Source organism: Manacus candei, unplaced genomic scaffold (assembly GCF_025592945.1).
Source record: "Manacus candei isolate 608988 ecotype Guabito, Panama unplaced genomic scaffold, ASM2559294v1 h1tg000142l, whole genome shotgun sequence".
Lineage (NCBI taxonomy): Eukaryota > Metazoa > Chordata > Aves > Passeriformes > Pipridae > Manacus > Manacus candei.
This window is the reverse complement of record NW_026138190.1, coordinates 409209-433285: the sequence shown is the minus strand read 5'-3', so window position 1 is coordinate 433285 and position 24077 is coordinate 409209. Positions and strand designations below refer to the sequence as shown.

The following is a 24077-nucleotide window of genomic DNA, read 5'->3' as shown; positions in this document are numbered from 1 at the left end:
AAAAAGCACTTGTACTCCATATAAATCAAAAACTCCACTGCCAAAAGCTCAGGGCCTTTAGGGAAGGAGTGTGAGGATGAAGGTGACAGGAGTATAAACAGGCTTTTCTCTTTGGTTTTAGATCCTGCACTCTCTGGGACTGGGACCTCCCATTCCCCCTGGCTGTCTTTTCTCCGTGGTCCCCTACCCAGAGGAGGACAGAGTCTCCACAGCAGCACAAGACCTCAGACACTTCATCCTTGTTGAACCTGAAGGTGCTACTGCAGAAGATGATGTGGTGGGTATTCCTTTTGTGCCTTCAGTGAAGGTGCCAGCGCAGGGGACAGGTTGGATCGAAAAGGGTCACCGTGGAGGGGCAGTGAAGATGTGATGGGGCCCCATGTCTGCAGGCATCCTTTCCACCAGGGATGAGAGAAAAGAGACAGCTCTGCTGGAGACATAGAGCAGTTCTGTTAGACAACAGGAAAAAAAATCACTTAAACCCATCAACTTGCCTTGATGAGAGAGTCCTCGGTGGGGAGAGGGTCCTGGGTAAGGAGGGGTGTCCGAGGCAACACAAAGGCCAATAAGGAAGACCAAGTCCATGGGCAGTGGTGATTATTTATTCTCTCTCCTGTTGGCTAACAAACCCCATTCTGCTTTCCAGGTGGGGGGGTGTCTCTCCCTTTCTCTCTCCCTTTATGCCAAGGCCCCAGAGGCAGAGGCACAGGACCACTTGAAGGAGGGGAAAGCCACGAGCAGACACAAGTCTAGCAAGGAAAAGCAAAACACCCCCCAGAGCCCAAAAAGTCTCCGTGATCACTCCCCAGAAACACCCAGAAGTTTACCTGAGTCAAAGAAAAGCCAACTGCAGAGTGACTCAACCCTCGAGAGACCTGCCAGGTGAGCTGCAAGGCAGGAGGTGATGCCTGTGCTTCATGCTCATCTTGCCAAACAAGGTCCATCGTCCTCAGCTCCACAGCGACCCTCTGCCAGTGCCTCCATGGGATGGCGAGTGCACAGCCCTCCTCCTTGTCTCGTTTGCCCCTTAGCAATGTCTGAAGCTTCCTTTTTAACTGCCAGGCTGAGAAGGTTCCGGTGGATTGTTCCTGCCCACAGTGAGGTGGAACTGAAGATCCACTTCAGCACCACAGTGCCAGGGCAGTTTGACCAGATGATGAACTTTGAGATCCTGGGGTCAAAGCGCCTGTACCAGTTGCCCTGCAGTGCCACTGCCCTGTACCCCAGCATCAGCCAGAACCCACGGTAAGGCTGGGCCACAGGAGCATCCCATACTGCTCCCCCCGACCTCGGAGCCAGGGCTGCCCCTTGTGACCTTCTGGCTGGGGCAGATGGTGCTGCCTGAGTCACCCAGCATCCCTTCCTCTGCTGGGAGCTGGGAGGCTGAACTGGTACCTCAGCCACCGAGAAGGGTGATGGCTTTTTGACTAGATTTCTTACTTGCAGCATCTCAGAGCTCCTCATTCTCCATTTTTTCTCTGCCCAGGCTGGTGTTTCCTCACTGGAGGAAGAGCAAGGAGAAGGAGGACATCATCTTCAAGGAGTATGTCATGAGCACAAAGCAGTTCCACTTTGGACCGCTGCTTTGTGGGAAGTCAAGAGAGTGGTATGTGCTCCCTGCTCCCAAGTGAGCATCCCTGTGTGCTGCCTGTACAGACTGAGATGTCGGGAGGGGATCTCCAGGGATCCTTTTTCTTCACCTGTTTGTTAGACCATGGTCTTCCAGTGCCACCTCCTGCTGCTGGCACATGGTGCTTTCCTCGGTGTGTGATGAGGGCAGCAGTCTCCTCTGCAGCCTTTTCCCCTTCTGTGGACAGGTACAAGGCACAAAACTGCCCCGGTAACAGCGAAAAGTTAACCATCCTCAACGACTTCCCCATGGAGGCAGAGGTGCATTTCTCCTTTGAGAACGACAGTAAAGGAGAGACATTCCTTTTGGACCCTCCCAGCATGAGGCTGCAACCCAAAGAGAAGAAGGTAGGAGGTGAGCAGGTAGGGCAGGCACTGTAGAAGTGCTGTTCCTCCTGCTCACAGAGGGCTCTTTGTATTTCTGTTTGTGGGGACGGGTTCAGAAGCTGAGTATTTGGGCGTACCCTACTTCCACTGGCCTCCTGGAAGACAGTCTCGTCTGCTGCATCAGGGACAACCCGGAGCCAGTGGTCTTCCAACTGTGCTGCCAAGGGGTGCAAGTGAAACTGGGGGTCAGCCCCCAGGAGCTGCGTTTCAACAAGCTGCTTCTGCACAGGTCAGTCATCCCACGGCTGAGGGCACTCCAAGGCTTGTGACAAAGAGAATAGGTTTGACTCTGGTTCCAGAGGCTCAGATGGAGCTGCTTCGAGCTGCATTCAATGGCCAGGCTAGTGTGACCACTGAGCACTGATGCTGAGCGTCTTCCTGTCTCTGCAGGGCTCACACCCAGACCCTGGTCCTGAAAAACGACAGCCCACTGCCCATGGCATGGCATCTCAGTGGACTGCATGACCTTGGCGATGACTTCTCTGTATCACAAGGCAGGGGCATCGTTGGCCCCCGCAGAGACTTCGAGGTGAAGCTGAATTTCAAGGCCGAGAAGATTGGCATCACAAATAAGATGATCCGACTGGAGGTGAGAGGGATTTGCGCCTTCCTGGCAGAGCAGGGCAGAGCAAGCAGCCATGTGCTCTTAGGGATAGAGTCAGGAAGAGCTGCACCTGACAGACACGGGGGTGCTGTGGCCCCAACTTCTGCCTCTGTGCTGGGTTGGCCAGGTACCCAGGCTCTGCATCCGGAGCCTGTACCACAGCCACCTTGCTGCTATGCATGCTTGAAGGCTGTTGTTTGGTTGTACAGACCAACATTCTCTCTGGACCCTTTCTGGGATTTTTTTCCCTGTGGTTTAGAGGCTGCATTTCAGTAAGGATGCGAGGTGATTGAAGAGGAGGGCATTAATTGTCAATGCCACCTGCTCTGGGACACCTCACATTTCTTGTGGTTGTGTTTACATCCCTGGCCCTCTCAAGGGTGCTTTAGCAGCACCATTCCCTGCTGTGGGAGTGCAGAATTGGGCTGATAAGATTTCTTACTGCAGCAGAATCCCGCCGGGGCAGCCTGTGAGATGGACAGGTTAGGAAAGCTTGAGAGTCCACAAACACTTGTCAAGCCAGGGAGGCCATGGGGGAAGCAACTGGCAGAGACAAGGACTTAGAGGCTGTCTTCCAAAAGAATGGTCTAAGCAGTTTTTGTTTCTTGCTGCCTCAGATTTCAGATACAGAAAACATCCTGGGCATTGTTCACGCTGAAACCATCAAAGTCTCTGTGGAGGTCTACGATGTTAATCTGAGCATCGACATGCCTGAAGGTCAGTGGATGCCTCCCAGACAACACAGTCCGTGTACATTTTACTACCTTGTCAGGTGGGCAACCAAAGCCCTTGGGAAGGGATGGCGTGACAGGCAAGGGTGGCACAGATATGTAAAGCACATACCTTGCAAGCTGTGTGAAGTAAAGCACTGTCAGGGCACCAACAGACTTGAGTCTCTCCCTTCTGAACTTTGAAATGTGCAGCTTCATGTGCAGATTGCATTTGGTGCTTTGAAACAAGTCATCTGTACAGGCAGTTGGCTCAGAACAGCACATAAAGTAGATGGATTTGTGCTTGGAAGCAAGGAAATGGAAACCAAGTTCCTTGGCTTCTACCCTGCAGATTCTTGGAGTAAGAAGAGAAAAGGCAACCAAGTAGCTAGAGAACACTTCTGAGAAGGGACATCCAAGAACTCCAACTATGTAGCTTGTGACCGAGTGTGCTCTGCAGCAGCTCACAAATATTCACCATTTCTTACCTCACTCTGTGGGTTTTCTACAGGTCCAGATGGCAGCTTGGAATTTGGAACCATTAATGTCCTGGATAATAAGCAGCAAGTCCTGAGTCTGCAGAACAAAGGCTTGTATGACATTGAGTACAGGTGAGTCCAGCTGCCTGGTGCTGAGCTTTTCCTCAGGCTCCCAGGCCTGCGTTCTCCCTCTGTCCATGGCTAGAACCTGTTCCCGTGCTGCTCCCTTTTCTTTTTTTTTCTGGTCCTATGCAAAGTGCTGGCTGTGCTGGTGGCACCTGTACTTTCAACTGCAGAGGTCTTCATTCTTTCCCTTTCTCCACAGTTTCAAGCTGACCACTGGAAGTGCCAAGAGGGGTGACTTGGAATCTCCCTTCACTGTCCAGCCGCAGAGGGCTGTGCTGAAAGCCTCCCGGCCACCTATGAAAGTTGAGGTCCTCTTCCACCCCACGACTGAAGTGTTTCTCAAGAGCAAACCCATCCTGCTCTGCCGGGTGAGCTGCCTGGGCCTGGCTGTGTTAGCACAGTGTGTCTTGGGAGCATAAGCAGGAGAGGTGTCTTTGACAAAGAAGGCTTTAGTTGGGGCATCCTCTCTTTTACATACACAAACAAAGACTTCCAAAACCATTTGGGAGGTTTTGTAAAAGAACTGGAAATCTGGCTCTGGAAGAGGCCTTTAAAAAGAGAGGGTGAGCTGCTGGAGACCTGGGCTGGGGTCAGGGGACAGGGGTAGAGGCTGGCCTCTCTCCTGTGTTTACCAGCCCCTCCTCTGGTTGCAGGTCACTGATCTCAAATCGGGTCAAGGAGGCGAGACCGTTGCCGCCATCCCAGTGAGGGTGTCGGCGAGAGCTGTGTACAGCAAGTACAGCATCGAGCCTGCCTCGCCCATCGACTTCGGTGCCATGGTTAAGGGCACCAAGAAGACCCAGGTCTTAATTGTGGAGAACAAAGGCACCCTCAACTTCAAATTCCTCATCCACCAAGCACCTCCACTACAAAGGTAAGAGAAGACCTGCACCAGCCATTCTGTCTGAGGAGGCACCACCACACAGCTGGTGTGTGACAGGCAGCCAGACCTGGGTTATTGTCCATTTGGGTCACTGGCTTAGGAAGAGGGAGCAAAACAACACCTCAGTATCCCCATGTGTGGGACAAAGCTGGTGACAGAGCTGCTCTGTCCATGAGCTGCAGCAATGGGTGCTGCAGGCAGCTCTCCGGGGGCCATCGGGAGCAGGAAGGCTTTCCTGCATGGGGAGGAAGGCCAGCTTTGGCCTCAGACAAAGGCAGGGGAACTCAGCATGACAGATGTCTCTGCTTTTCCCTCTCAGTTCACAGCAAGAGGAATCTGCCCCCTTGGTCAGGGAAAGAAAGCGCTCGACGCAGGTGGGTGGCTCCTGCTCCTGCCCAGCGTGTGCTGCTGTAGGGGATGGGGGAGGATGCAGCTGTGCCCAGGCTGGGGGTAGGACATGGTCTGTGGGATGGAGAGTCCATTATCTGCTCAGTTCCACTGATAGTCCCATGCTCTGGCTCTGACCTGCAGTTGTGGGGTCAAGAGAGGGGAGCAGGTCCTGTGTTTGGTGGCTGCTAGCCAGCACAGATCTGGGAACACCACAGGAGCAAACTGTCCCCATCTGAACTCCCAATCCATAGAGCACTGACAGCTCTGCTTTTTCTTCTTCCCAATCCCCTCCCTCTCTCTCAGCATTTCTCTCAGTCCTTTCTGCTCTCCTGTACCCCTGGAGGTCGAAGGATCTCAGCTACCACCTTCATTCTTTTCACCCAAACTTCTTTCTCTCTGCCACTCGGGACAGACTTGCAGCTCCTCCTGGCTTGTTCATTTCATCCTGGGGCTGCCTTTGGGCACTGGGTGCTTGGGCTCAACTGGAGGCCAAGGCGTGGCATCCTCCTTGCTGGGGGTGTTCAGGGCACGGCTGTTGGGCATCAGCCTGTCCTGGCGCTCTTTCTGCAGGCTCAGCTCACTGTAGGCATGTTCACTGTGTCCCCTTGCTCCGGCTCCATTGGTCCTTGGGGCCAGCAGAAGATCACAGTGGATTGCAATGCAGGAGCAGAGGGGAAATGTGAGGAGCAGCTGTACATCGACATCAGCAACAGAGACCCCAAGGACAATCCCCTCGGCATTCCCTTTACCCTGACTGCCGAGTCCTGCTTCCCAGGTACATACTGTCCACAGGTTGCCGTGGGCAGTCCTGCTGATGATCAGCACCTAAAACTTGCTACTTGGATAGAGAGGCACCCTGGTCCTGAAGTCCCACCTTAAAATCCTCAGAGGCTGCAGTCCTTTTCAAGTCCACCAGTGGGGAGAGGCTGGGAGGGATGTGTAGAAGCATAAAAGGAAAGCAGTGCCCTTTAAGACTGAGGTTGACTGAGCTCCATCCTCACTGACTGAGCTCTCTCATCCAAGGCTGGGTTTTGCAGTCACCTGGACAGAAAGGGCTTATCAAGCCTTCTGAGAGGCCAGCTGGGTCCAGGTAAATTCAGCAAAGAGGTTCTCTAGCCTCAACCCTTCCTCTGGTCTGTCTACAGCGCTTGTTGAAGACGTCACGTCCATCTTTGAGCAGTACCCGATCCACAGCAACGTCAATCTCTGCCAGACGTTACAGTCGGTGCAAGGCAACGGTGTGTTCATCAGAGATGATAACAAATTCATCTTCACCAAAGTTCAGGTTGGGCAACGGGCCACGGCTCGCTTCAAGATCTCTAATGGCAGCAGTGTCCCATGTGACGTGGTCCTCTCCATAAAAGCCTTGCCTGGAGAGGTAAGAACAAGAGGCCAAGGTGAGCGCTGCTCTCTAAAGGCCATGTGAGAGCCTGCCTTGTTCTCCAGAGTCATTGCGTTCTCCGGCCCAGCTGGACCAGCCCAGCTCAGGGCAGGTCGAACTGCAGGGCAGAGCAGCAATGCCAGGGGGGCACTTGCATTGAATTCCACATCTCTCAAGCAAATTTTGGCTCATGCTTCTGGGTCTTTGGTGGGAATCCTTCTGAACATCTCTCGAAAGCACACTCAGAGAGGGGCTGTTAAGGATATACTGGGTCACATTGAAAGATGTTTCCTCCTAACACCGCACTGTGGGTTCCCCCCAAGCCTCACAGCCTCATCAGCAACATCTTCAAGCTGGATCCTGTTGAGATGAGCATTCCTGGCTTATCCCACACCTTTGCTACAGTGACCTTCACTCCAGAACAAAAGGAAGACTACCAGTGCACTTTTACAGCTTCTCTTGTTATCCCAAAAAGGTAGTGACCCTGTGAAGTATTGGGGGGACCGTTCTGGTAACTGCCTCTCCTCTTGGTACCTCTAATGCTTTCAGTACACTTAGGCAGAGTACTTGACATGAGATGATCTGGGAGGCAGTAACTGTTAGGCAGAGCAGAGCAGAAAAATGAGGAGAATACTTCAGCCTGTGTGAGGGACTGAAGAGAGGGCCTTAGGTAGCCAGCTGGAAGTTACTGAGAAGTGCAACAGCTGAGCTGGGACTTTCCAAGGCCAAAGGCTCAGATGAAGCAGTTTCTGTGCCAGCAAGTCAAGATTTCCTCCCTATTTCTGTAAAAGGAAGTGATCCTGTGTGGTTCCCTGGCATGTATTAAGCTATTTTTATATCAGGAGAGTGACTGGAGCTCTTATCAAAGAGAAGCCTGGTTCTTCTCCCTGGGACCTGTGTACTGGGGCTCTGACCTGCCCTTCCCCAAGCCTTTAGTGGCTGAATTGGAACAGGGAAGTCAGTTTTCTGCCCTAACAAGCAATTCCTTTTTTAGGATCCTTGGAAATAATCTTTACTGACGGTGGTGTTGATTTGGTTTTTCCTTCTTGCTTTCGTACTGTTCTCATGGTGTGCTTTTGCTTGTTGCATATGTCTCCTATCACTGCAGCCAGAGGATTTGCCACGTCTCATCTGGTGCCTCATTATTTATCTGCTGTACAGTATGATTCAAATGAGGGAAATTATTTAGAACTGTTATTCTGGAAGGCTCTGGCTGAAATGGTTTCTGTGCCTCTCCAGCAGCTCCGTGAAGATGAAACCCCAACAGCTGACCTTCACTGTCAGTGGAGAGGGGCACGTGCCTCAGGTGACAGTCGAGTGCCCGGGCCTTCGGAGTAAGAGAGGAAACCCTTTGCTGCGCTTCAGGAGGCTCCTGCTGGGGGATTCACAGACACTCCCCCTGGTCCTTCGTAACAATGGCATCGTACCCACAAAGGTAAGGACCTGCTCAGGGAATGCTCTGGGCTGGGAACAAGTGCTTGTCCTGTGGAGGAAAGGTCCCAGAAAATATGATTTTCAGTCCAGTCTGTCCTTGTCAGTTGAACACAAGACAAGAAAGGTGGTGGGGTGTTTTTCCCCCCATCTCCCAGCTCACATTTTGTTCTCATGTGGGCGTGTGTGACGTCCCAGTTCCATGAGATTGCATTTGATACTGGTTGACTCCATTTTAATTAAACTTATTTGTGGTTTCATTACATTCTGCTCGTGACTTACTGTCCTGTTTGGCTCTATGTCAGTTCTATCCATATGCTTCTGAACACTCTTTTTTCCCTGTGTGACTTCACGTAACCTTTGTGCTGGCTGCTGTGTTTGAGGTGGGGAGGTGGTCTGAGCTCCCCATGCTGGACCAACAGCCGTACAGGCTCAACCCACGTGCCAGCCTCTACTCACACCAATGTCATTGTGCTCTGTGTTCCCTTTTCTCAGTTTACAGTACAAGTAATGGATGAACAGGGAGTTTTCTTCCTGAAAGGCAGGCAGTCTGCACTCCATGCCTTCCACACTGCAGACATGGAAGAGAACTCCACTGGAAAAGGTATATTCATTAACCATGCAGCGTGATCATTCACAGAGGGAAAAGGTGTGCCCTGCTCTTGGCTTGTCTAAGCAGCAGCCACATGTTAGACATAACTTCTTTCCTTGGTCTCTCTGTCCCTCGAGCTTTTCTTGTGGACTCCTTGCAGGATTTCCTCCTAGCAAGTTGTAGGAAGTTTTTCTGTTCTTCGAGACATGGTGGGTTGAGTTGTGGGGGACTATCACCACCTCAATAGACTGGCTGAGGTCTTTGTTATGTGTGGGAAGGTACCAGCCTGAACAGGGGCAGCCCTTGAGTGCACAAGCCAGCCAGCAGAAGCCAAAACCACTCCTTGGCTCAGCCTTCTGTATGGCGGGAGCTGACTGGAAGCAGATGGAATGAGGGCTGGGCATTAACCTGAGGTTAAACCGTTTAAGTGGTGATACGTGTGATGGTGGCATAGTCTTTTGAACACAGGAAGAGGGTCTGGAACCACTGGTGGGAGAACCTGTGCTTAGAAGCAACTGATTCCAACCTCTTATTCCTCGTATACTCCAGGGAAATATTTCCTCTGTACAGCTCTATCACTTAACTCTGATTCCCATTGCCGTGCAGCCAAGAAGCATCCCAAGAAGCCTTACCTGCTCCTGGAACACAGCCAATCAGCAGAGTTTGACGTGTTTTTCAAACCCACCCTGACCCAACGTCTGGAAGGGAAGATCCATGTGGCACTGTCAGGCAACAGTGAGATCGACATAGAGCTGGTGGGTGAAGGCTACGATGATGACTTCACCCTTGATAACCTCCATGGACTAGCAGAAGACAGCAAGGAGAGCAATACTAAGGGTAATCTGGAGGACAACATCATTGAGGGTAAGAGAGGAGAGGCTGCCAAGGTAGAGCGAGGAAGAGGAAAATGTCTGATCATGCGTGTCCTCTCTCTAGCCAGGGCTGGCTGTCACCCACTGGACTTGGGGGCCTGTGAGCTTGCCAGCCGTGCACACAGAGCAGTGTGTGCTGTGCTGCTTGTTGCTGGGCACAGGCACAGCCACAGGCTTGGGGACCTCCCAGAGGGAGCGAGGCTTGGAGCAAGGAAGAGCTGAACATACATGCGTCTCTGAAAGTGAGGGGGGCGGATGGACCTCACTGCATGCTGAGATCTCTTGCTCTCCTTCTTCACAGCTGTCAGAGCGAATCACATTGAGTTTGGGGAGTGTGCAGTCAGGGAGCTCTGCGACAAGACCTTCACAGTCACCAACCGCAGCAAGGAGGAGGTGATGCGGTTTGAGTGGCTGCTGGTAGACGCCCCATTCCAGTTCTCCCCCAAGGTGAGCTGGGACAGCCCTGCCTTTCTCAGTTGCTCACGCCCTTTCCTGGTGTTCCTGAGAGCTGGCAGGGAATCACCACATACCAGTGAGAGCCCATTCCAGTGCCATGCAGGAGATGCAGTCCCTGGCTTTGCTGGGGCAGGGCTGTCAGACCAGCAGAAAAGGCTCCACGTTCTGGGAGGTGGCACCTTCTGTTCATACTTTGCTCTATCAAATCTCACATAAATCCTCACTGAGCTGCTGATTCCCAGCACAGCTGCTCACCATATCAGTCCCTTTTGCTGTCAGTGCTGCCCTTGCCAGTGATTCCAGTTTGGTCTTGACTCTGGTTCTCCCTAGGTGGGACACCTCCAACCTGGCCGTGCCAAGAATATCAGAGTGACCTTGAAATCCAACGTCCCGGTCACCTTCAAAGGGCACTCCGTTAAGTGTAAGGTGGCCAAGATCAAATACCAGCTGCCACCAGAGGAGGTTTATGACTGGGACAACGAAATGTGCACTGAGAAGTGGGAGGATACCACCGAGAGAGTCCCAGGAGCCCGCTGGCCTTTGAAGCAGAAGGTAAGAAGCACAGCAACAAAAGCTAATCGAGCTGCTGCAAAAGGACCTGCCAACAGCAGCAGAGCACCAGCACTGCTGGCAGAGCAGCTCCTGCCTCCCCTGGGCATTGGCTCAGCCGGGAGGTGCACCAGCAGTGCCTTTTAGGGAGAGGCGGATGCGCAGTGAGCGGGTGGGCTCACACCACAGGGGGAAGCCTTTGGGCAAGAGACCTTTATCCACACGCAAACTGCTGGTCTGTACCACGAGCCCAGTGTTGCAGCCTGTGTTGAATGGGAGGTCACGTTTGATTTTATCCCATTTTACAGTGTTAAAATCTCTTCATCTGATTCGATGCCTTGTCACCCACAAGGAGTTAATTCCACTGCATTCTCTCTTGTTCTGAAGGGGAGAGCAGCACAAGTGCTCTTGTGCGTACACCGGTGAGCTCCGAGCTCTGCCTACACCGACACCAGAGATTTTGGTTGTGGCCTCTGTATTGTGGGGATATCTCATTCTGGAGCAACCCAGGCACTGTGTGACAGTATGCAGGAGTCTGGAGAAGCATCATCTCCAGAAAGTCTTGCTTTTTCTATCATTATTGCCAAACACACCTATCTTGGTGAAGGTTCTTTCTGAGTTTCTGAACCACTGTGAGTCCTGTAAACCCAACTTCCCCATCAGGGCATCAGCAGTTGGAGACTTTCGCAGTGAGATCATTCACATCCCAAAATGCCCACAGCCAGCCCCCACCCCACATGTGCCATCTGGAGAGCACTTTCTCCTAAGACAAGAAGGAAAAATTCTTTCTAGGACTAGTCAGTCTTGGGCTTCTCCATCCACAGGGCTCCAGCAGGGAAACTTAATCCTAATGTTGAGACCTGTTAGATTTATACGGGACCAGAGAAAAGGTCAGAGGCTCTATAGGGTTGAAGCACAGGGACTGACAACTGGCCATAATCCCCAGGGGTGTATTAATAGCCGTGGTGGTGACTGCTTTGATCAGTGGGTAGAAACCAATACTGTAGTACAACAGTCCAATTTTGTCATCTTTCCAGAGAAATAAACCTGAATGTCCTTTTGTGGTAGTTTGGTCTAGGCCTTCCTTGGTGACCAGTTTGTAACCAAGGAAGGGTCCAGATTTACCCAGTATTCCCTACGATTTTTACATAAACCGGACTATAATAAGAAAGGAGGAGAGACCTTTGCTCTCTCTTTCCTTCTGGCAGCTTAGAGGTGCAGGTTCCCTGCTGTTGAGTCTGTCGGGTTGGGGAGCGAGGCCTGGTTAGGCCTTGTCGACCTTGGGAGACAGAGGTTGCCGGTGATCATTCCAGAGCGAGTCTTGGTTGTCCCAAGGAGAGTAGTGAGATATTTCTTTGCTAACTTTTTTAGTTGCTAGATCTCGGGCTACTGATTGGGATATATATATATATATTTTTTATTTTGGTTTTGTTCCTTTTCCCTTCCCCCTTCCCTTTCCCTTGTGAAATTGTATATATATTTCAACTGTAACATAAGTGTAAATATATTTATATATATATTACTTTAGCTGTCTCTCTCTCATTTCGGATTTTCTTGGTTGTTTTTCTCCCTCTTCTCCCTGAGGAGGGGGGGACTTCTTGCAGTAAGGTTTGGAGACTTGGCAGGGAGTCAGCTTCAAACCATATCACCTTTCTATGTGGCCAGGTTTGGAGGCCAAAAGATATCCCTGCTCAGCCTGGCTTTCTAGGCTCTGCTCAGTGATTTTTCCCTCCTCTGCCTGCAGGTGGTCAAGGCACTCCTGGAACCACCTCACACTGTCCTGAAGAGCAGCCACGAGGTCGAGCTTTTCCTCAGTGCTCAGGTTGACTACGCCGAGTTCAAACTGAACACGGTCGAGGTTCAGCTGAAGCAGACTGAGCTCTTCCAGACAGAGATAAGCACGTGAGTGCTGGGCACTGTGTTGGCCCTTTCCTCCTAAACTTCCAGTCTTTGAAATACTTTGTTTGGGCCACCCAGGGCAGCAATTCTGAATGTGGCAGAGTTGCCTGGGGAAGATGTTCCTTAGCGGAAGGTGGTACCGGAGCCCACCATACAGTGTTACTTTATTACATGCTTTTTATTTCTCCTCCTTTTTTTTCAGTTTCCAGATGTCCAATACAGGGAATGTAGCCCTGAAATACTGCTGGGAGGGGAATCTGGAGGAGGAAATACCATCAAAGAGTTCTGGGAAGCCGTTCTCGTCCACTCTGACACGCAAGTTATTAGCTCTGGGTGGTGCCCAGGCCATTTCAGTTGGTAGCTGAGGGCCTGGGGAGAAGACCCTGCCACTTCACACATTAATTGTTTTTTCATCCCTGTCCACTTCCCAGCTGCAACTGGAGAGTTTTCTCCTTACCCTCTCTCTGCCTATTAGCCTCTCCTGTTCTTGCTCTGCCACTTGTGCTCTGCACAGGAGCTGAGCCGGGCTCCAGGGACAGCCACGTACTGGGTCAGGACTGGGAAGGGGGACATCAGGGCACCTCTCTCTCGGAGGCTGGGAAAAACAAGGGTGGAACAAGTGAGCTGCCCTGCAGCCGCTGCCTGTATGCAGTTCCCTGCTCCAGGGCAAATGCAAAGTCACTGTCTAAAACCAAGCCTCCTGCCCCGGCACGGGAGCATGTGCTGCAGGCAGAGACCCTGCTCCCAACCACTCTATCTCCTGCTGAAAGTACTTGGCCAGAGGTGCTTCAAGTGCATCTCAGCTCTCTTCTATCCACCTGCAGCAGGAAACAGAGTTGTTGGGAACAAAGGATTTTGTCTTTGAAAGATGTCCTCTTCCCTCTTCCAGGTTATTTCTTGTCCTCTGCTGCTGTGGATCACTGGTACGGGCATTGTACAAGGCAGATGCATGGGGCATCACCACTCAAGTCAACTCAGCCCCAGTCAGCTCAGCCCCAGTCAACTCAGCCCCAGCCAAGTCTGCGCCTTTCAAAGCAGGTGTGCCACTCTCTGAAGGGCCTTAGTTCCTCCCTGGAATTTTCTCCAATTCCCGTCAAGGACCCACCGCTGTTCTCCATCGAGCCCCACTGCGGTACCATCCCTGCTGGCCAGAATCAGATTTTCCACGTGAAATTCTGCCCGACGCATGTGGGGAAATTTAAGGCCGAAATGCTGTGCAGGTAGGAAATGTCCATGTGCTTTCCAATCCATGCTCCTGGTGGGTATCACAGGATGGACCATCTGGTGCACCCTCCCTGCTCAAGCAGGGTCATCCCAGAGCACATGGCACAGGATTGTGTCCAGAGGGTTCTGGAATACCTGCAGTGAGGGAGACTCCACACCCTCTCTGGACAACCTGTCACCTGCACAGGAAAGAAGTTCTTCCCCACGTTCAGGTGGAACTTGTTTTGCATCAGGTTCTGCCCATTGCCTCTTGTCCTGTTGATGGGCAGCACCAAGCAGAGCCTGGTCCATCCTCTGACACCCTCCCTTCAGTCCCTCTGACTGGGGTGGGTGAGTGTGCAGCCCTGGGGACAGCCAGCCCCAGAGAGGCAGCAGGAACACACAGCATACAGGAGCACAATAAGAAGCCTTGGCCAGATGTCCGTGGAGATGTCTATGGGTCTGTGTGGAGACAATGGGAAACACTAAGCTCCTGGAGGGCTGCAAAATCTGGAATGGGAGATCCAGAACGGCTGTCAAGGGGCCAGCCAGTCCCTAGCTATGCTTCCTTATGGGACAAGCACAGCCTCCTTCTCTACCTGGAACACCGTGTGCTACAGTTGGTCCCCAGGCCCATAACTGGTTGTGATTCTGCCCTTCCACCTCTGCTACCTCCATGGCAGGGAATGCAGTTCTGTTTCATTTGCTGCTCGCTGCTTGCATGGAGAGAGGATGTGACACTGTGTGCTCTTTGAAGAGACAGGCGAGCAGCTGGCTGGTTGGAAATGTCCCTTTCTTCCTAGACTTCCTAACCTGAAGCCATCTCAGAAAAGCCCACGGGTGTTTGTGATGGGGAAAGGCTGTTTGCCGAAGGCTGATCTGAAACGCTCTACGTCACCACAAAAAGGTAAAACCCAGAGCAACAAACCCAAGAAGAAGGTGCAGCGGTCACCAAAATTAGAGTGACACCATTTGTGTCATGGCTTCTCCTGCTCATGGTTTCCCCGCCTTCAGCAGAGACCTCCCCAGCTACTCTTCAAACCCCAATACCCATCTCTACCTCATCTGTGTACTACCTAATAAACTGTGTCTCAACCCACGAGTTTTCTCACTGTTACTCTTCCAGTTCTCTCCCACCTCCCCAGGAGGGGAGTGAGCAGGTGTCTGTGTGGTGCTTGGTTGGAGCTGGGGCTCAGCCATCTCCAGGAAAGCAGCTGTGATCAGACATCACCCCCATTCCTCCGCAGGCTGCTCTGCTCTCTTAGGAATTCCCATTCCTTGGCCTTTGTGTGGGGTGGTGAAGTGTCCCTTGGTCACACCAGGAACTCTGCACGACTAATGTGAGAGCAGCACTGACTGTACCAGGAACTCCAGTTGCTTGGCTAAAGGCTGGGATGAAGGACAAGAGTGGCAATGATCAGTTATCCCCTGACAGCATTCCCTACCTGAACCGTAGCCCAAGGGAAGCGCTACCATTGCCTCAGTAATTATTACAATCCAAATTTCCTTGGGACTGGAAGGTTCAGCCTTCACTGTCCCTTGCTCTGTTGCCAAGGTACTTCCCAACTGTCTTGATTTAAAGAGACTGAAGTATTTTGCCAAGGACGATGAGTTATGAGGAAGACCAAACTCCTTTCTCTAAGCAATTGTAAAACCAAAATTAAGAGGCTCCAATTGAGGAAGTATGGAGAAAGAAAAAAAATAACAGCCCTTTATTAAAGGATATATGTACATTAGCAGAACAACAAAAGAACACAAAAAGAAAACAACCACAGAATAATCCTGTACCCAAAAATGCCCTTCCAAAAGGAAACAGTTCGGCATTTTCTGCCTTTTGGCGCCATTCTAACCACGGCCAGCAGGGGGCGCTGTTGAAGCACTGGAGGGGCGGAGCCTGCAGTGCTCTGTGGTGGCCGGCAGGGGGCGCTATTGGGCCCACTCTGGTGAGGGAGAAGCTGAAAATGGAGATTTCCCCCCCCACACACACAGATAAAGGGAAAATGGGAAAAAGGGGGCTCTTCCCACGAAACTCACGCTGTCTGCAGCTGGCTATGGCCGGGATTTCCCATCTTCCATCGATGGACACACTCTACTGCCAACACAGGAGTGGAGGAGGGAGCGGGCGACCTCCTCCCCAAAGGGTTCCTCTGCAGGTGGGTCAAACCTCTCTGATGAAATCCAAGCTGGGCTGGGGGCAGAACAGGGTGCAGGAAAGCAAAGACAAACCGGGGCCAGAAACAGTCAGATGACCAGGCCGAGAACAAAGTGAACCTCGGACCCCTCCAACTCATACCCTCCCTACAGTCAGGGCAAAAGTGAAGTGTCATTTCTCAAGGAGAGAGAAAAAAAAACAACCCTCCTCACTTCCTCCTTCCCCCCCCCCCCCATCTTCTCAGGGCTATCAGTCTGGAATGTGAGTCTGCTAGCTATTTCCTTTGTGTATGTCAATCACCATAGGCAAACACCTTCCTCCTCCATCCTTCAACATCTTTCTTTTACAGCAATGCAGGGGAAAAAAATAATTCCCCCTTGGTTTTTTAGAACAAGTAAACCTATGACACACACAGTAGGGAGCCTTGTGATGTAAGAGGTCAGCAAGAGAGTATCTGGATCATCCCATAGCTTTGTGTTCCAGGGAACAGCCAGAGCTGGTGCAGAGACATCAGGGAGGGTCTAGAAATGCTGCTGGGAGGGGGTGGGAAAGCAGGAGGGGTGTGTGCAGCCTGCAAGGCCAGAGCAGCAGCAGGGCCAGGGCAGGACAGCCTGCAGGAGAGATGGCCAAGGGCTCTGGCAGGGCTGCAAGGCCCAAAGGCACCCAGGCCTTTGTCCCCTTGCCTCTGGCAGCTGCCTCTGCCACTCAGGACACCACAAGCAACTTTCCTGGCAGGTTCTGCACTTGGGTTCTGCCTCGCCCCTCCCTCAGCAGCCTGGCAGGGGTTGCCCAGTTTTGGGCCTTTGTTGTTCCTCCCCCTCCCATCCCAGTGCCCCCCAAACAGCCCTGAGCCAGCCGGGAGGGACAGGATCTGCTGGGCCAGGGCCTGGGGCTCAGCCCTTGGCCTTTGTGCTCCACAAAACCAAGGCAGGCTTTGCTCAGCATTGCAGGGGCCTGCCCAGAGCCTTGGTCTGCCTGCACTCCTGGCCTCCAAGGAGCTGCTCCAAGGAGTCCCTGGGGAGGCTTTGGCAGTGCCTGCCCTCAGTGGGGCCCAGGAATGTTTCAAGGGACTTGGAGTTTGGCTTCTGACTTCTTGAGCAACTTCTTCAGTCTCCTCTCAGTACTTCAGGATGATGGATGCAGCTCCAAACACACCTTGGGAACCATTAAAACATCTAAACCCAAATTATTTCCCTTCCTTTAATTGTCTTCATGCCTTCCAGGCTTCTACAGCTAATTAGAGTTGTTTTGTAGTTTAGCTAAGCAGGAGGATTTTAAAGTAGACGTCACAAAAAATGTATATTTTTTGATGAAACAAAATTATTTACACAGCACCTTGGGATGCAAAAGGGTCAGCACCCTGGGATGCTCTGCTGAATGTGAGCAGACCTGGAGTTCCCAGACTGTTCCTGCATCCAGTGTCAGGCCTGCAGTGACATTTCTGCAGCATTAAATTGGCACAGTGGCAGGATGGCCATGGATCCATTCCTGCAGAAACACAATGGTGCTCCACCCCAGGCAGGGATAGAATGGGCCCACAAATTTTGGGAGGATAAGAACCAGGGAGTTTTGTCACTGTGGAACCCCATGGAACCAAAGGAACCCTGGGACATGGCGGAATTCATGGAATAAAGGGGACATTGTGACCCTGCAGCACCTCATGGAACCAAAGGGAGTCTGGGACGTGGCAGGGCCTGATGGAAACAAAGGAACCTCCTGGGAACAAAGGGAGCACGGGACACTGCCAAAAGTCAGGGAGACAAGGGAACCCCAGGACACTGTGGAATCTCCTGGAATCCAGGGGCCATTGGAATACACTGGGGCCTCCTGGAACCAAAGGGAACATGGGACACTGGAACCTCATGGAATCAAAAGGACCCCAGGACTTTGTCAGGGAATCAAGGGGCCAGTGTGACATCACAGAACCTTTGAGAACCAAAGAGAACCAACGGGACATTGTGGAATCTCATGGACTCAAGGGTCCATTGTGACCTTGTGGAACCTCACAGAATCCAGGGGCCATTCTGATTCTGCAAGGCCTTCTGGAGTCAAAGGGACCATTGTGACACTGGGGAACCTCATGGAATCAAGGGTCCATTGTGACATGGGGGAAAACAATGGAATCAGTGGGCCATTGTGACACTGGAGGGCCTTATGGAGCCCAAGAACACTGGGAAACAGTGCAACCTCATGGAATCAAGGAGCCACGGCACTCCAGAAAAACTGGAGTTGGAGAGCAGGACTCTTTTCAAAAACAACCTTGTGCACACCTGGACCAGAGAGCTCAGCATGGAGTGGATGGATCATATTCCTTGTCAGGCACTAGCTTCTGGGAAAGTTGAATGGTAGAGTGGACTGTTCAAAACCACCTCGAAAGCAATGGGCAGTGGGACCTTCAAACCTTGGGATGTGCATTTAGCAAAAGCCACCCAGTTAGTTAATCCTGTAAGCTCAAGAGATAAAACTCCAGGCCAATTCAGTGTCTAAGATCAGCTAAAAAGGGCGGGTCTTTAATCAGGCCCACAGGCCCAGGGGAACACACACGACGCGCCCTCCCAGGCAATGGTTCTACAGTTTTAGAAGATGGTCTCTCCAATGCCAGAACTCTCCACCCCCCAGTTCTGCCCAGTTCTGCCCCTGACACGCCCCTTGGGGAATTGGGTTTGGGGCCTTTGGGACCCCTTCTTCCTCATATTTCTCTTCTTCACAGCTCATACAGTCCTTGGAGTGCCTCCAAAGTTCTGGGCTGGAAGGTTGCTTTGTCTGTTGTGGGACCTTGTTGTCCAGGCCTAGGGTGGGATGTTGTTCAATAGAGGTGTTTTTCTACAATTCGACCTTGAAAACAAGTCTAAACACGCTAAAGGAATTTAGAAAGTTTGATATAAAATGGGGTAATAGGGTTGAGTCTGTGTAAACTACTATGCTAAATGGTGGCATATAATACAGCTACGTTCATCATCATCATCATGGCTGGGCTTCGCGAACAATGATTTGGGAAGGGCTCTACCCACGTTTGTTGCAAGTGTGTTGGTGGCTGAAAAGGCCAATACGAGATAGGCATGTCCGGTTGCAAAAGGCACAACAGAAAGACTCCTTGGATGGTATATTCTGCAAGGACAGCTACATTAACATCCACATTTACTACACAGCTACTTTTAAAATCTAAAAAAAAAAAAAAATCCAAGAAGCTTTAAGGCATCACACAAACCTAGTTAGTTAACTCTACCAGTTGAACTGGCCCTGCCTAAAAAGAACCTCTCTGTACCATTGAAGGGGATAAAATCCCTGTGGTCCATATGAGGAATATGTTGGGGAGGACAGTTTGGATTAGTCCTGGCTTAAGCAAAGGCAAACCCACCCTTGGGATTGTTTCTACTGAAGGACTTGGGTGGACTTGGTGGATGATGCAGAGGGATGGGGTAACACTCTGTGTACCTCAAGGGAATTTGATTTTTGGGTCAGAACAGTCCGTGATGTTGAATTGTAGAATATTGTTTGCCGAACGATGCTCCCACTGTGTGCCAGAACTCCCATGAACAATGAGGTCTTATGTACATTTTTTTATTTTCTATGCTTTTGATGTTTTCTTTTAAAAAAAAGGTCATGTTTACATTCCCTCCTTTTTCAGTAGCCCCCATCTCATGTGTCCGAGAGGTTTAGTCTAACTGGGGAGTCTCATATTGGATGTGAGTGACATAAATGAACCCGCAATAACTTTTTGTCTGAGATTCCTTTCCTGAGCAGAGCAGGACTGATCAGGAAATGAGAACAGCTTTCTGGCTGCCCCAGCTTTGGGATGGGCCCTGTGCCTGGAGCTGGAAGAGCTCTGGAGGACCACAAGGGCCAGGGATTTGTGCTGGCCTGAGGGGATGGGATGGCAAGGAGGGGCTGCAGAGCTCTCAGGATCTCCTGCAGAGCAGAGCAGGGCACACCCGGAGCCTCCTTTCCCTTTTACCAAGCACGTTCTCCCCCAGCTGGGGCTGAGTCCTCTTGGAGCTCCAGCTGCTGCTGTGCCCAGAGGGGCTGGGGCTGTGGTGCCACTGCCCAGAGCAGCCTACCCTGGGCAAGGCTGTGGGGAGGGAAATGCAGGGCTGCTGTGCAATGGGGAGGGGGTTTAATTCCAGCAGACACTGATGTGCTGCTCAGGGACTCCATGGCTTCTCTGCCTGAGTCTTTCCTGGAAAGGTCTCTCAGGCCTCTGTGCTCAGGGAAGGGCTTCAGGGAGGAGAAGAGCACGTCTGGGCAGGAACCTGCTGAAATCCCCGAGGGACAAATGGCAGTGTCTGCCCCTGCAGGGGACTCAGCCTGGCCATGGCACAGCTGGAGCTGCCTGGCTGGGAGCAGCCCTGTCAGAAGCTGTGGCTGGGCAGGGAGCTGGGCAGGAGGCAGCCGTGTGCCCTGGCAGCAAGGGAGGCCAGGAGCACCCTGGGCTGTGGCACCAGGACATCAAGGACGGGCATTCTCCAGCTCACTGTGACTGAGGAAAACTGAGGAAAGAGCTGGGATGTTCATAAATTGTATTGAGTTTACTTTTTTTTTGTGGGCAATGAAGAGAAACTTTCTGTGGCTCTAAGTCTCACCAGTTCCAGACCTCCCAAAGAACACAAACCTGAGGAGTTATGGTTCCCACTCCAGTGGCACTTGGAGCTCCCTCCGTACCCAGAGCACAGAGCTCCCTTGTCCCACAGAGTCCTTGGAAATGGAGGGATTAAGGACACAGGACAGGCTGTGGGGACCAGTTGCAGGGCATGGTCAGGGCTTTGGGGTGGTTGTGACCCCAGGGCAGGACCCAGCACTTGGCCTTGTTGAACCTCCTCCAAGTGGCCTGGGCCCATGGATCCAGCCTGTCCAGATCCCTCTGCAGAGCCTTCCTGCCCTCCAGCACATCAACACTCCCCCCCAGCTTGGTGTGCCCTGGGAACTGCCTGAGGCTGCACTCGATGCCCTTGTGCAGATCATTGAGAAAGAGATTGAAGTGCCCTGAGCCCAGTGCTGAACACCCCTGGATGGAACTCCATTGCCCACCACTCCTTGGGCCTGGCCATCCACACACATGTTTGCCCAGTGAACAGATGCTGCAGAATGTGTTTGATAAAGGTCCTGTAAGCCCAGAATATTGGGATGAGTGTAGATTTAGCTCTGCACAACACAGAAATTCATTCGCTTTCTCTTTTCTTCCCTCTGTGGACTGAGGGATCTTGTGACTTCAGTGTGTGACTCACTGTGTGCAAAAGGCAAAATATGGACAGAATCCGGGGCAGGGAGTGTTTGGGGGATCTTGGGATCTGTGCTTGACAGAGATGTTTGCCATTGGTCTAAGATCATGCAAAGTAGAGACAATGTGGACTTAATACACAGCAGAAGGTTAAGGGTTTCTTTTTTTTATTGAGCTGTGCCTTCCTTTGGTTTTGCTTGCTGGCAATAAATGAACATACCTCTGTGTCTTGTGCAGCTCTTTCTCCAAGCCAAGCAGGTGGGAGTTGGTGCCAAGGAGCTGAAACCTGCAGGTCCAGCCTTGAGTGGAGGGAACTCAGATTTGCCCAAGGCTGCTTTGAGTGCCAGGGGTTTGATGAGGGAATGGTGGGGTGGGGATAGGGATAAAGTCTGATGGATTGTCAGACATAAAGGGTCTTGATTTTCTTATCTATTCAGACTGAATTAGGCAGTGCCTGGGATCACTATCAAATGGAGATTGCTGATGTCAATGTATCAACAGGAAAAAAGTAAACAGGACACAAAAAAGACATCTTTTCTCATGGTTTTATTCTCCCCAGTGCCCTTCCCCCCTGGACTTACCCCCATGCCCTTGTCCCCACAGCTGCCTTCATGTCTCCATCCCTGTGTCCCCATGCCTGCATCTCCACCCCCCAGTCCCCATCCCCATATCCCTGTCCCCACCCTTGTGTCCCCATCCCCCTGTCCCCACCCCCATGTCCTCATCCAACCCCATGTCCCCATCCCGCCATCACCACCCGTGTCTCCATGTCCTTGTCTCATGTCCCTATGTTCTTGTCCCATGTCCCCACCTCCACATTCCCACCTTCATGACTCCATTACCATCTGTCCCCATCCCCATGTCTCCACATCTCCATTCCCCTCTCCAACCCCACTGGGTCCCTGTGTCCCCACCCTGTGTCCCCATCTCCACCCCCATGTCCTTGTCTCCAACCTCGTGCCCCCATCACTCTCCCCACAACCCCACATTCATGTCCCCATCACCATCCCTGTCCCCACCTCCACATCTCCATGTCCCCATGTCCTCACCTCCACCCTGTGTCCCCTATGTCCCCCCATGTCACCTCATCACCACGACATGTCCCTCCATCCCCACTGCCATGTCTGCCAGCCCATCCCCCGTCAGGTCCAGGCCCCCGGCCACCGCCTGTCCGAAAAAACGCCCCAGGGCCACCACGTCCCCCTGCAGCCTCTGAGGGGGGAGAGGACACCTCAGCCCCTGATGTCCCCTCCCCTGGTGGGGGTCTGCTCCCCCTTGTCCCCAGGTCCCACCTGGCAGGGGTGGAGCTCCACTCCCCCGGGATGCCCCCAAAAGATGTAGACAGCCCCACGCTCCTCGTCCTCCAGTGGGGCCCCCAGAGCCACCTCTGGCAGGTTGTCACCGTCCAGGTCTCCCAGGGTGGCCAGCGACGCCCCGAAACGGCGCAAGGGGTGACCTGGAGCACCATAAAGCTGCCCAGAGGGGTGCAGGGCATCCTGGGGGCACAAGGACATTATGGGGATCCCCTCGGCCAACCCCAATCCCATGGACCTTGGGTGGGGGTCACTGTGGTTACCCCATGGTCTCCAAGTTGGTGGTACCGTGGTGACCCTACATCTCTGGTTGGGGGTCACCCCGGTCTTGCCAGGACTCTGGTCACCCTGGTCCTGGTCACCCTTGGCTGTTGTTACCCCTGATCACTCTAGTACCACATTCCTCAGGATGGGGTCACCCTGGTCACCTTCATTCCACCCTCCCTGGGTCGGGGTCCTCCTGGTCACCCTCATCCCATGGGCTTGGCTTGGGGTTACCACAGTCACCCAATGTCCCTGGCCATGTGCCCCCCCACTTCTGGGGGTTGGTGGTGACCCCAGGGTGGGGGTGCCCCCCTTACCTCCTCCCACCTGTACAGGTGCACTCGTCCTCCCCAGCGCCCATCGTAGTGGCTGGGGGCCCCCACCAGCAGTGCCACCATCCCCCCACCCTGGTCCAGGGCGCAAAGGGTGGCCCCGAAATAGGACCCCACCTGTGGAGGGACATACGTGTCAATGGGGGGGTGGGAGCACCCATGGGGATCACGTGTCACCTGGGAGAGGGTGGGGACATCCATGGGGTCCTCCTCCATGGCACAGAGGGCGGCCCTGAATTAGGACCCCACCTGTGAGGGGACACTTGTGTTACGTGGGGGGAGTGGGGACACCCAGGAGTACCCTGTCCCCCATACCTGCTCCCCTTCGAGGGTCTGCAGCACCTTCCAGTTCCCCGTGGCTTCAGGGACCTCAAAGAGGAAGACCCCGCCCACGTAGAGGTGACGGGGGGCACCTGCAGCCACCAGCGCCCGGCTGGGGATGCGCAGCCCGGCCAAGGCGTAGCCTGGGGGGCAGTGGGGCACCAGGGTCACCAGGGTCATCCTGGTCCCCAGGGTTGGGGTCACCTTGGTCACCACGTGTCCCTGGCCTGGGGTCACCAGGGTCAAGGTGGTCACCAAGGTGTGATGACCTGGTCACTCTGAGCTTTGGGATGGGGTCCCAATGGTCACCCTGGGTTAGGGTCACCATTATCACCTGGTTCCTGGTTGGGTCTGAACCCCCTCCATGATCCCACTTCCCACCCGTGCTGAACCCTCCAGCCCAGGGTCTCCCCCCCACAAGACTGCCCCTCCCCCGACTCTCTCAACCCGTGTCCCACACATTCAACCCCTCCCCCACTCCATCCCCCTGATTAACCTCTCCCCCAATTAACTCCTGTTCCCCACACCTATTGACCCCTCCTCCATCCATATAATCCCTCCCGCATCCCTAATCAACCTCTCCCCTCTAATTAACCCCTCTCACCCAGGTACCCCTCGGGCCTGCTCTCCTTTGGGTGGGGATTAGGCACGAAGGTCTCATTCTCCTGCAGCTCCAGCAGCTCCAGCAGCCCCCCCGCCCAGTTATCAGCCCCTACTGCCCCTGTCACCCGCTGGCCCTGGGGGGAGGGGGGAGAGGGTCACGTGAGCACAAGGACACCCCTCTCCCCCAACCCTTCTCTCCCCAACCCACCTGGATGACATCAACGCTGATCCTGCTGGAGCACATCTCCGAGTGGAAACTGTGCAGCTGGGTGGTACCTGGGCAGAG

General features: G+C 53.0%; 1 protein-coding gene across 1 annotated transcript in view; it reads left to right on the top strand.

Moving 5' to 3' along the window:
* LOC127462867 (hydrocephalus-inducing protein homolog) overlaps window positions 1-24077 on the top strand; it is a 131371-nt gene that overhangs the window by 56186 nt on the left and 51108 nt on the right. Inside the window, exons 45-68 of the mRNA XM_051771804.1 lie at window positions 122-277; window positions 647-882; window positions 1063-1245; window positions 1487-1606; window positions 1818-1977; window positions 2073-2245; window positions 2407-2605; window positions 3238-3337; window positions 3842-3941; window positions 4135-4303; window positions 4589-4809; window positions 5138-5192; window positions 5779-5983; window positions 6354-6586; window positions 6913-7064; window positions 7832-8024; window positions 8516-8624; window positions 9219-9476; window positions 9786-9931; window positions 10271-10492; window positions 12234-12391; window positions 12591-12748; window positions 12795-13608; window positions 14395-14451. Coding sequence (XP_051627764.1) covers window positions 122-277; window positions 647-882; window positions 1063-1245; window positions 1487-1606; window positions 1818-1977; window positions 2073-2245; window positions 2407-2605; window positions 3238-3337; window positions 3842-3941; window positions 4135-4303; window positions 4589-4809; window positions 5138-5192; window positions 5779-5983; window positions 6354-6586; window positions 6913-7064; window positions 7832-8024; window positions 8516-8624; window positions 9219-9476; window positions 9786-9931; window positions 10271-10492; window positions 12234-12391; window positions 12591-12748; window positions 12795-13608; window positions 14395-14451 — 4577 coding nt within the window. The remainder of the gene's footprint in view (window positions 1-121; window positions 278-646; window positions 883-1062; window positions 1246-1486; window positions 1607-1817; window positions 1978-2072; window positions 2246-2406; window positions 2606-3237; window positions 3338-3841; window positions 3942-4134; window positions 4304-4588; window positions 4810-5137; window positions 5193-5778; window positions 5984-6353; window positions 6587-6912; window positions 7065-7831; window positions 8025-8515; window positions 8625-9218; window positions 9477-9785; window positions 9932-10270; window positions 10493-12233; window positions 12392-12590; window positions 12749-12794; window positions 13609-14394; window positions 14452-24077) is intronic.